Source organism: Bos taurus, chromosome 21 (assembly GCF_002263795.3).
Source record: "Bos taurus isolate L1 Dominette 01449 registration number 42190680 breed Hereford chromosome 21, ARS-UCD2.0, whole genome shotgun sequence".
Taxonomy (NCBI): Eukaryota; Metazoa; Chordata; class Mammalia; order Artiodactyla; family Bovidae; genus Bos; species Bos taurus.
Window position 1 is genome coordinate 31,601,727 of NC_037348.1, and position 12,878 is coordinate 31,614,604.

Sequence of the window (12,878 nt, forward strand, 5' to 3'; positions counted from 1 at the left end):
TTTTCAGTCGCATTAGCTTTCACACAGAGTCAGAGAATTTGGCATAAATATAGAAGGTACCTGAATAAACGTGGCCAGTAGAACACAGCTCATCTCTTGCTCCAGAATGACCTTGTTCTGAAGGTTGTTGTAACAAGCAGCGATAAGTGACGGGAACAGCACTTTGATCAGCCGTGGGTCACTGAAGTACTGGAAGGGCAGCTGGCAAAGCTTCTGCAGTACTGTGGGGTGGCGGCCGGACTGCACGATGACCTGCAACGGAGGCGGAACCCCAGGTCAGCTGCCACAGAGCCCTGGCCTGCCCCAAGTCCCGCTTCCTCGGCCAGCAGTACCAGTAAGAACCACGGAAAACGTGCTGAAGAAGTGTAAGGAGGAGAAAAAAATACTCCTAACTCCTTATCAGAGCTTAATTTAAGTGATATTTGAAAGGAGCAGAAAAGAAAGAAATCTCATTTCCTAACTTAAGGAAAAGATGCCAAAAGTCTTGCATCCATTTAAAAATTCTTATAATCCACGAGGAACCATGGATTCATCACGGAGAGAGGATGCCCACGCAGTGGATTCAGGATACGCACTGCTTTAACACAGCGCCTCACCCTTCACGCTCCCCTTAAAGCAAAATAGCCATATTCCTTAAAACCTGCCAAGAGCGCACTCAGAAGACAGACACCCTCTCCTATACCCTCCCACTGCAGTCTTCCCCTACCCTAGCTCACGGAATATATTGAACACAGATCAATTTATTCCATATGCAGACAAGCCCCTGGAAAGAAAAAAGGGGTTTGTTAGGGGAATGGGAACAGTTTCAGCCCCCAAAAAAAAAAGCTCCAAAAGTTCCTTCCTCTGATCCATCCTGCTTATCTGTGTTTCCATCAGTGCCATTGAGTCTAAAAGGAGAATTGTTTAGATAAACGAGACTGTTGTCCTGAAGCAGTCTGGGTTTACAACTGTGTACATTTTAAGAAATGGGGCAATGCAGTTAATGGGCTTGCAGGGAAGCCCTCCGAACTTACTCCCTAGGCCTATATGATAAACTAAGAAACATCAAAATCAGATCTGTTTCAAGTAACCTTGATTAGACTGTTCTAATATAAAAGAGCTGGGTGACCCGAAGCCCCACTTCTTGGTATAGGAGGAAGCTCACGGAAGGTTAGGAACACTGTAAAATCTAAGGTCAAGACTGTAAATTGTACTTGGAAAAACACAATTTTACAGGTACACACCCAGACAGGACTGCATTCAAATTAAAACCAGAAGGACAGAATGAAACAGCAGAGGCAGGAGAAACATAAATTATAGAGATTTACAAGTTTTCAAAGTACTTTTAACAATACTTTAAGAACACACTCTCAGATGATAATGCAGTTTGGTTTAAGAACAAAATCAACAAAGTAATAGTTCACATATTTTAGTTCAATAGCTAAAATGACATCAAAAACCTTTAGAGAATGTTGATAGGGACTTGTTAATACCTTCAAATCCAGCAGGAATTTTAAAGACTTGCAGTGTGACAATTCAGCACATGGCTATGGGCTGCCATCCCTGACACTGGCTGAGAAAAATGTGCCCCTATCATCCACTTTATTGATAAAGCATTTACTTAAATCTTTATTTTAATTATTAGCTACAAATTTTGTCGCACAGCCAAATGATCATCACTTTAGAATTTATAATGATACCATTATTAGAAGCCTCTTTTCCCCTCTTTGGACAAAAATTAAGAACAAGTTTTTTCTTTGGAACTTCACTGTTAAAATGCTATTACTGGAAGACTCACTAATTGAAAAGATATTAAACTGGACAGTCTGGCTGGCACAGGCATAATGTTAAACTCAATGATGGTGACTCCTGCTGCTGCTGCTGCTGCTAACTCGCTTCAGTCGTGTCCGACTCTGTGCGACCCCATAGACGGCAGCCCACCAGGCTCCTCTGTCCTCGGATCCTCCAGGCAAGAATACTGGAGTGGGTTGACATTTCCTTCTCCAATGCATAAAAATGAAAAGTGAAAGTGAAGTCGCTCAGTCGTGCGACCCCATGGACTGCAGCCTACCAGGCTCCTCCGTCCATGGGATTTTCCAGGCAAGAGTACTGGAGTGGGGTGCCATTGCCTTCTCCGTGGTGACTCCTGGATCCTGGTAAATCAGCACAGAACATTCTAGCTTAACCATAACTTATTCCACCTGGACTCCTGACCCTCGCTGAGTGGGTGGGGGAGGTCAGTCCCTTGGGGGTCAGTCCCCTCTGGGAACAGAGCTGGCTATGAGTTGCCTGTTGAAAAAGTGAGTTTACAGAGGTCACCAGCAGGGTAGTGAGATGACCTGTCAGAGGCCACTATCTTTAAGTCCCTGACTGCAGAAGACACAACTGGAGGTTGGCAGTTTGGGTGCCTGGGGGTAAGAAGCTCTACCCACAGGACCACCCATGACAGGACTTAGCCAGATTATAGGCAAGGGGTCCGCGAGGGGTGCTGCGAGCTACCCCCTGGCTTGGCAGTGAGCCAGAGGAGGACATCTAGTTAGCACTGTCCCTCAAACCACATTTCAGACTCTGGGGAGACAGCACTAGGAGAGCCTGCAAGGGGCCAACCGCTGGCACTGAGGCTCAGTAGGTGAAACCACTCCTGGATGATGCAGGTGGGCTTAGGGTGCAGAGGAATGGCATGATGTCATGAGCACAGAGGAACAGTCAGCTGAATCAGGTTAGGTACTTCCTGTAGGGGCAGGGAAGCAAGGCTGGGGATGCAAACAGCCTGACCTCAATGCTCAGGGCCTTGGGGATGAGGAGAGAGTTGCCTCAGAGGCTTCTGACAGGTTAGGGGATGAAGGCAGGACTTAGTTTTATTTCATCCAGTCATTCAGTCCCAGGCCTTAGGGGGGAGTCAAATGTCACTTGGGACTGCTTAAGCTGTCCAAAATCAGTAGAAAGTCAATAGGGAGTCATCACAGGACATGAACGTCTTGTTGAATGAAAGAAACGTACCTAAGAAAAATCTCCTACCATATGATGTAAGTATGTCTCTCTATATGCCTTCCTTGTGGAGTTGCAACTAAATCACTCATCTGTCACCTGTGTCCGGACAAAGGCCTAAGGTGGCACCACCCTGAGCCTAGCCTGGCCACCTGCCCTTTCTTCCAGGGCACACAGGTCAACACAAATATTAAAGGGTATTTTCACAGAGCCTCATTCCCGAGCACTGAACCAAGGAAGGATGTGACCCGCCTATAGATGTCTTTAGTGGCCACAGTCATCAGGCAAAAGGTAGGAAGCTGGTGTTGCCTCAGCAGTAATGAGAGACCTCCTCTCGACCGTTTTGTCCATTTTCATGATGCAAACTAGGGCTCCAAGGAAACCAAGAGAATTGCCAGAAACTTCAGATCAAAAAGGACTTCCCCGGTGGCTCCGGCGGTAAACCGTCTGCCTACAATGTGGGAGACTGGGGTTCAGTCCCTGGGTCGGGAAGATCTCCTGGTGAAGGCAATGGCAACCCACTCCAGTATTCTCGTCTGAAAAATCCCACGGATGGAAGAGCCTGGTAGACTACAGTCCATGGGGTTGCAAAGAGTCAGACACCACTGAGTGACTTCACTTTCACTTTCAGATCAAAAGCAACTGACACTGAACTTGCCTCTTGCTCTTGGGGGTGTGATTCTAAAATACATACTAACTACAGAGCTGGGAGAATTGAGCTCTGGCCTTTACCCTAGTCACCAACTAGTTGTGTGACCTAAGCCAACTGTTCAGTTGTTTTGGGTTTTATTTTTTTTTTTTTTTTAAGTATACTTTTCAATGAAGCAGAACACATATCCCCTTTAAGTTAAAAGACTGATTTTTCACAAAGTGAACATACCTGTGTTAGTCACTCAGTCATGTCTGACTCTTTGTGACCCCATGGACTAGAGTTTGCCAGACTCCTCTGCCCATGAAATTTTCCAGGCAAGAATACTGGAGGCTGTTCTCCAGGGGATCTTCCCGACCCAGGGATTGAACCCACGTCTCCTACATTGCAGGCAGATTCTTTACTGTCTGAGCCACTGCTGCTTCTGCTGCTAAGTCACTTCAGCCATGTCCAACTCTGTGTGACCCCACAGATGGCAGCCACCAGGCTCCCCCGTCCCTGGGACTCTCCAGGCAAGAACACTGGAGTGGGTTGCCATTTCCTTCTCCAATGTGTGAAAGTGAAAAGTGAAGTCTCTCAGTCGTGTCCGACTCCCAGCGACCCCATGGCTCCTCCATCCATGGAATTTTCCAGGCAAAGTACTGGAGGGGGGTGCCATTGCCTTCTCCAGTCTGAGCCACTAGCACTCAAATAAAGAAAAAGAACATGACCAAGAGTTCTGGGTCTTTAATATACTCTTTCTCACTGAGAATTAGATTCCCGCATTTTGAATTTAAGACAAGTCACACAGAAACTACTTGACTGTATCAGAACATGAGAGAGTACTGCAAAGCTTTCTTGGGCCCATTCTTGGTCAGCTTCTGGAGAGAATTCTCCTTTGGGCTTCTAAGCAAAGGCAGGCAGTAGTAGTCCCACGGGCACTGAAGAAAGGCACCTTTTAACCTGTATGCCCTGGCACTCACCACCTTTTACTCACCACCTTTTTTCTTCACTGGCAAGGGGTTAGGAGAAGGGATAGGGAGAGGGTAAGAGAGGAAGTGGGCGAGAGACCCTCACTTCCTTTTCTTTTTGGAACTATCAACAATTCTGGGAAGAAGGGCTTTAGAAAAAGGAAAGTTGCATGCTGCCAACGTGCGCTATAGCCTTGGAAAGAGGGCCAGGAGGATCTGAATACTGGCACTAAAAAGGCATCTGGGGAAAAAATAAAAATAAAAGAATCTGGAGTAGACAAGTGGGACATGTTGATTCTTTCATCTGCTGATCCCTGGACACCCACTAAGCTTTCGGGTTCCAATCTTTGCACCTCCTACCAAGTGAAGTATAACTGGGTGCCCCAATTGAGGAAGCCAGAAAAGAGCTCTAAATTCAGTAGCCATTTACCGAATGCCTCCTGTGCCAAATGCTGAAGGGGACATGGAGAGGAGTCAAGCCTCACCTCTCAGGGAGATGAGGTATGTCCAGAAAGGACAGTAATACAAAGGCGCCTGGGTCATCAGAGAGGGAGGATAAAGTACTGGGGCAGCCCATGGGAGGGAGAGATTACTCCTTACTAAGGTGAGGAAGGCTGCACTGAGCAGGTGGGTTGGACCTTCAAGGTTAGATCAGATCTGAGCACCTAGAATTGTAGGTGGAGGAATTTCACGTGGAGAGAAGAAACAACCTAGATTCAGTGCCAGCCTGTCTTCGTCTGCTCAGGCTGCCATCACAGACTACCCTAGACTAGGGGGCTTAAATGACAGAAATGTACTTTCGCACAGTTCAGAAGCCTGGCAGGCTAGGTCAGAGTGCTGCGTGGGGCTTCTGGTGGGGGCTCTCTCCCTGGTCTGCATGCTGACACCTCGCTGTGTCCTCATGTGGCCTGTCCTTAGTGAGTGTGCATGAGGCCGCCAATCCTATTACATTAGGACCCACCCTTATGACCTCATTCAACCTTAATTAACTCTTAAAAGTCCTATCTCCAAGGATATTCACACTGGGGGTTAGGGCTCAACATATGAATTTTGGAGGAATACAATTCAATCCACAGCTCAGGTCCAATTCCTTGTCACCCCTGGCCAGCATGAAGTTTCACTAGCAGGCTTTCCTCACTAACCAGGTGTATTTTAGAAGTGCCTGGGCCAGTTGTCTCTCGAGGCCACAAGCATGAATCTGCAGGCTCAAGGAAGCTTGGTGTTAACTAGCCCTGGTCAGTTAACTGGTTTGAGCCACAGTGTTCTTTCAATGAAACGGAGGCAGATGGCAGCTTTTAGCATTTACATGAGGATCAAACAAAACAGTGTCTGTGACCACAATGTAAAAGGCAGTGTTAGTTAGGAGCCTTTGGTTAGCTCACCAGTTCTGCTGCTCTGAGTCTCCTCCTGCTGGATCTGGCTTCCCTACACTCGCAGAATCAGAAGTCCCCTCCCAGTGTGTGAGGCCTAACGAGTGCTTTCTGTCATCCTGCCCCCGCCTCTTCGTAGGGGCTGCTCATCAGAACAGGGTGCCTGGCAGCAGCGGGCCCTGCTCTGGCTAGGACTCATCAGCAAGCTTCATGCCACCTGGGAAGCCATGCCACGGCCTCTCCCTGGCTCTGCCTCCACAGGAGAGAGCTGTGCAAACAGGCGGGGGATGCCAGCCAGGATCTTGTGGTGGCGGGGTAGGAAGTGCATTCTGACAGCTTTGAAAAGAAAATCCTAGCATAAGTGTGATCCAAGAAACACAGGTAAGTGGTACAGAGAAACAGTCTTAAGCTGAGTCTGTGTGTGTGTTGGGGCTGTTGTGCCAGACCTGTCAATCTGAAAACAGAGCAAGAAGTGCCAGAGCTAATAAGGCTGGTGTTGTGGGCTCCTGATTCAGACCCAGGAGGAGCTTCCCTCCAAGCACTTAAGGAAATCCTTTAGCCCAGGAAGCCTTCCCAGGCAGCACGGCCAGAGATTGCCTCTGCTTTTCAACCCAAAGACAAGGCAGCAGCTTTTATACTGTAAATTGTGTGAGCAGCTTAATTCCTAGTTCCAGAAGGGCAGGAACTGTTTCCTTTACTTTTCTGTCCTCCCCTGCTCTGCTAGAGGGCTGGGCACCTCAGAGTTACTGGAATGAGTGAATCAAAGTGACACAGGGTCCCTAGTTAACACATTCTTCTGTACCTTGCCTTGGGGGAGAATCATACCAAGATCTCCTCTCATGGGGCACAGATGCCATTTTCTGAAGCAGGTCTCCATTTCACATCGTCTTAGGTCTGCTCAGCTAGTCCCTTGTCATAGATTGAAGGTTTGTGTGCCCCCCTCAATTCTTTTGTTGAAATCCTAATCCTCATGTGATGGCATCAGGAGGTGGGGCCTTCAGGAGGTGATTAGATCATGAGGGTGGAGCCCTCATGAATGAGATTAATACCTTCATAAAAGAGACTCCAGAGAGCCCTCTAGTCCTCTTTCTGCCTTGTGAGGACATGATGAAATGCTGGTAGTCTGTAACTTGGAAAGAGGGCCCTCACCAGAACCTGACCTTGGATTTCCAGCCTCCAGAACAATGAGAAACAAATTCCTATTGTTTTACAAGCTACCCAGTCTATGGAACTTTGTTACTGCAGCCTGAACTAAGACATCCCTAAGAATGGATTCTGTGATCATTTGTCTGCTCCCCTAGAAAGAAACTGGGCTTGAGACTCTCAGCATCCCAGGCAGGGCTCCCTGGCCCGGTTATAAGGAGAGGTCTGGGGAAAAACCCTCCTCCTTTGTGGGTAGTGGGGTGACACTGGTCTCTCACTTGATGTGAAGGAATCCAAAATTTTCTAGGGCATCACATTGCCAGTTGTTGCTTGTTGTTCAGTCCCTAAGTTGTGTCCGATTCTTTGTGACCCCATGGACTGCAGCATGCCAGAACCTCAGTAACATCCAACGCAGCAGAAAGCCTGTCACTGGCGGAGACGGTACTCAGTCGTCCCTGAAGCCCCTCTATCTACATCATCTGAGTCTCTCAACACCCTTGACGGGGGCAGACACGGATGACTATACTCTTTTATAAGAAGAGCTCCGAAACTCAGAAAGCTTGGGAGACTTGTTACAGGTCCACTGGTCATTTATGGAGCTGGGCCTGGAAAACTCTTCTGACTCTGAGAGCTGGCTTCTCTCTTGCCTCTCAGGGCTATCACACCCAGGGGGCTGCCCCTTCCTAGGCAGAGGGGCTCTCTGTCGCCAAGCCCTGAGCTCGTTCCAATGACTGGCTGCCAGCCAGCTTCTCGCACAACTTTGCCAGCCCAGATGAAGAGGAGGATGACATATTGCCATTCTAAACAGACTAAATCAACTGACATACACAGATTAAACCAACACAAAAGACCTTTCTTCAAAAACCTATATTCTGCTTGGCTAGATATCAAATAGCCAGTTCTTGGTTATACGCTAGGCTGTGCCAAGGGTTTGTCTCAAACTATCAGACATAAGAACTTGAAAGAGAGGAACGGTTGGTGATGGGGCTAGATTCTCAGGAGTGAACTGTTGGAACATGCGACTTCTGAATGAGGACCCTCTCGTGATGGTGATGTAATTAGCTGCCTTCTGGATTTTGCGTGCCTGCAGACCCGACCTTGTTTTTGAAACAACCACTATCCCCTATGATATATTTATAATGCTAATCCTTGGTATGACCTGAAGAGTTTTTCCCAACAGTTAAATTTCAGGAAGAAAAAAAAGGAAAGCAGAGGTAAGCTACGGAGTATGCATCTGGTCTAGAAACGTAGTTGGCCTGGGCAGTCTGCGTTTTTCACATCTGTGACAACTGCGGTAGTCACTTCACATCTGTGAAATGACAACTGCCGTAGTCACTTCAAAGATCCCAAGGAGAGTGGCTAGGAAGGCCTCTGGGGACTCTATCATGTTATGTAAATGGAAAACAGCCTGATTCTCCTCACCCAGAAGGCCCCCTTCCTCCAACTGTGACCACCTGGAATGCAGCCAAGAACCAGGAAGTGAGCAAGCAGGCTGCTGAGCAGACACACCAGTTCATTCATCAAAACTCTACTGAGCATCTACTCTGGCAGAGTGCTATGTAAGGCTTGGGGAGCGAGGCAGTGAATGAGTCAGAGACATCCCTGCCCTCACAGAGTGCCCAGTCGGTCCACGAAGCCCACGTCAATTATTTACAGCTAAGTTCTGCAAGCCCCAACTCAGCCTACCAATTTACATTTCAGAAGCAAGTCCAACCAAAGTGGAGTGGAATCAGCAAATTAGGAGACTGCTGGAGACAGAAAGAAGCGCCAGCTGACTCTAGTAAGTGAGGGCGTGGAAATGAAAAGGATTTCAAAAACAAATAAGAATTGAGACAGTTGCCTGGAATCATTTAGTATAAATGGTTGGTCTTGAGTGATATTACTGTACTGTAGTAGTAACACATATTATACCCCATGACCTTCTCTTAGTACTCTATACTTAAAAAATTTGCTTCACATACACGATAATGCTCATGTACTTGATACTACAGTAGATATTCATTTCTTAAGGCATCAAAAATGTATATTAAGTATGATTTAAGTTTAAGAAATAGGAGACTAAAATTTAAAAAATGAACACAAGTAGTTAATGTTAAATAAATATAGTGTTTTAAAGGTAAGTTTAGTCCTCTGCAAAATTCACTTATATAGGAACAGCTCTCTTCCTGACCATACCAAAACCATAACACTAAATAATAGAAATAAACTAGAAAAAAGGTTCTGTGGGGCAGTTTCTTGGCCCCTTTCGAAATCCATCCATCCAACCATCCTTCAAAGCATCTTTGACACAACCATGGTGTCCTATAGCAAAATCTCCATCTCTCTAGAATTCACCTACATTCAAGGAAACAAAATACAAAGTGGTCACTTTCTGTCTTATCTACGTATACTCTGTGAATCCTGCTAATTTTGCTATGATCTAAGAGTGATCTTAAATTTCTCCCTTATTTAGGAGAAGGCTTTGCATTTTATTTTTATGTTCTTTTTTTTCCCCTCAGAATGCCCTCTCTGGCAAGCTGCTAACTGCTCAGGTCACTGGAAGCTCAGTCCCACGTCTGCCATGGACCAGAAGACTCCAGAAGCATGAGCAGTTGTTGAGGCAAAGACAGGCTGATGTGAGTCTGTTTTCAGCACTGTGGGAACAGGGGTCATGTCCTTTCTATTCGCTGCTGTGTCCCCAGTGTGTGGCGTAGTGCCTAGGATCGTGCCTGACAAATCACAGGTGCTCCATGACCAGCTGGGGAATGAACGAACGAGGACTGAGCTTTGGTGTCGAAACCTGACTCCAGGGGCCTGTCTACACCCACTGCCACACCAGCGCCCTGGGCCTACTCTTCCCAGGGCTTTCAAGGTCCTCAGAGCCGCTATCTTTGGACTTACAAGAACAGCTGACTGAGTACTTCAGGCAGCACCCCATCGACTCCAACAGCCTCTTGGCACAACCGTCTGGAGAGCAGGGGCAGGTGGGGCATGGGTAAGGACAGCAAGAGCTGGTCTGTCAAGCCCAAGGCCAAGCCACCTCCATCAGCCAGGCCGGCAGCGTGAATGGAGTACGAGATCAGACAGAAATGGACACAAATGGTTAAATCTCACCAAGGAGAATTCTTTATGCCTAGGAATTCTTGTTTTGCTTTTTCCCTTTTCTTGTCAGAGACAAGATGTCCTCAACAAAGGGGCAAAAAATAGGTGTCTAGACATCTAAATTCATTATAAGAGACAGCCGAGAGGGCCTGTAAATCATTGGAACAAAGAATATTTTTCTAGCAGAGCAGAAACAAAGTAGCTGTTGCATTCCTCCCTGTGAAACTGGTCCTGCTACAATGCTGGAGCACAGGGGGCAACAGTCCTCGTGGCCAGGCCGGGGCAGAGGCCAAGCCTCTCTGTCCACAGTGCTCTTTGACAAGTCCCATCACACCTGACGCCCAAGCCCAGGAGAGGAAAGATATGATAGGAGGGGCCTTGAGGCCAGTGACCTCTATGAATCATATAAAGGAAAAGGTATGTCCCAAACACTCCCACCCACACACCTTGTTTCTCTGATCTGATGCCTTGGGGGTAGAGTAGGCTGGGCACTGAAATGGCCTTATTTAAATATCACATGAGAAAAATTTGAAGAGTCTGTCCACATACATAATCAAACTGAATTTGGGGCAGAGAAACACAAAGATTCCCTTGGCTAGCACTGCAAACACGTTCCTCTCTCCCCAGACTTGCTTCTGCTCTAAGATAGATTTCGAGGCTGAGATTAAGTGCAGAGATCTTGGCAGACTGTGTGGGAGGCAGGCCCTTGGAGCACTAGCCTTCTTCCTGGTGGTCCCAGGGATTCACTGCTGTCTAGCACCAGCCGAGGGTCGAGGAGGAAGGAGAGAGAGGGAAGGAGGGAAGGAGGCAGGGAAGCAGTCAGGGGCAGGAGGAGAGGTTAAAGCCAGTATCTGGGGGTTGGGCCTCGCAGAGGCTTTGGAAACCAGGTTATCCTACAGAAATGAGGGCTTTCCTCATGCAGCGAGGGGGAGTGGCTGTCCTTCAGTGTCCCTCCAGGGAACCTGGGTGACAAGGCCCCTGACGTGTGTCCCCTGCTTCCTATGGGTGACAGGCTGCTTGCTGAGTACTGCTGGCAGAGGGGTGCAAAGAAGGCTCCTGGGCAGGTGCCCCCCTCAGACACCACCCTGCTCCTGTGGGGAGGAACAATGCTACATAACCAGGGACACCAGCTCCCATCCTGGGGCTCCACTGCAGAAGTCCTGGGGCCTGTCTCCCCACTCTCTACATCCTGAGTGGACTTTCAGACACAGCTTGAACATCTCCTCCCCCTGCTAGTAACATTAGGGGCACCTCATCATGTCTGAGAGAATAAATCCCTAAGACCTACCTACCAGTTGCATGCAGGTTTCTTCATGACTTCGGCCCAGCCAGCTTCTTCACCCTTAACTCATATTCTCTCCACTACCTCCTAAGCTACAGATAGAAGGAACAGCTTGTCGTTCCCTAAACCTGCCAGGCCATTTTAGATCTCAGTAAGATCCCCTGGAGAAGGGAATGGCATTCCACTCCAGTAGTCTTGCCTGGAGAATCCCTCGGAGAGGAGAGTCTGGTAGGCTACAGTCCCTGGGGTCACAAAGGGCTGGCCATGACTGAGTGACTAAGCGCACACACACACCTTTGCTCATGGTCTTTCCTAGGCCCAGAATGTCTTTCCTACCTTGCTACCTGGTAAGTAACTATTCCACCTCCAGATAGCAGCTCAAGCACCACCTCCACTGTGAAATATCTCTAAACAAAGCTCAAGCACCCATCCAGGTTTGCTTATTGATCGTCTCTCCCTTTCCTCCCAGAGTGTCAGCAACCTGAGAGCAGGGACTTAGTCTATTTTGTTTCTCTCGGTCTTCTGGGTGGCTAGAACAGTAGCTGGACCATCGCAGGCGCTTGTGAAATGTCTGTGGAAGGAAGGAATGAGTCTCAGCACTGACAGCACGGCTCCTAGGCTCTGGGCTCCAGAAAGACAAGATCGGGGCTCTATTCGTTTCTGCATCCTCCAGCACTTGGTTTGAGATGGAGCGGACATTCAGTAAAAGCTGATCACTGAGCGAAGGAATGAATGATGAATGCTCATGTGGACACAAAGCTCATGATACTGGCATTTCCCCACGAATAAGTCACCTCCAGCCTCTGTTCCATGTTAGAACTTCTTTTCCCTTCTTTCATGTTGTCTATTTTGTGAGAAGAGTTACCTTTTAAATGAAGCATGTTCTAAATCCCCTTTGAACACATCTTGCAGCACAAGAAGGTTGGCCTAGATTCTCTTAAACACTTGGCTAACCCTAAAAGTCATGGATTCTATAATTTGTCAGGGACTATACTCGTAAGTGCTCTTTTCATTTTAATTTATGTTTGAGAAAGAGCTTTGTCTAAAGAGCACAGACCTTGGAAATGACACAGACCCACTATATTGTCATACATTTGAGGGGCCTCTTTATTTTGGATTTTTTTTTTTTTTTTACTTGAAGTATCTATGTCCCACCTACCACAAGGTAGGGGGTGGGGAGAGGAGGCAGAAGACTGGTCACAAAAAGTCCTAGATCTTGTGTCAGGAGGACTGGCTCCAGGGACTTGAGCAAGCCCTTCTCTTGTCTGGCAATGACGGGAGCTGGACTAGATGATCTCTGAAGGCCTGTGAACTTGGAGAAATAATATAATCCTGTGCTACAAGGTTTCACACACATGAGCACCTTTTGGTGATTATACCTGCACAGACACTACATCTAAATATGGTGAAAATAGCTTATATTTTTTTAAGAATGA

General features: G+C 47.5%; 1 protein-coding gene across 4 annotated transcripts in view; it reads right to left on the bottom strand.

Annotated features, from left to right (window-relative positions):
- The window catches only part of SCAPER (S-phase cyclin A associated protein in the ER), a 423,604-nt gene that overhangs the window by 5,329 nt on the left and 405,397 nt on the right, over positions 1–12,878 (bottom strand). For all 4 annotated transcript variants that reach the window (XM_010817116.3, XM_010817115.3, XM_059879316.1 and 1 more), the window contains exon 30: positions 61–252. In XM_010817116.3, coding sequence (XP_010815418.2) covers positions 61–252 — 192 coding nt within the window. The remainder of the gene's footprint in view (positions 1–60; positions 253–12,878) is intronic.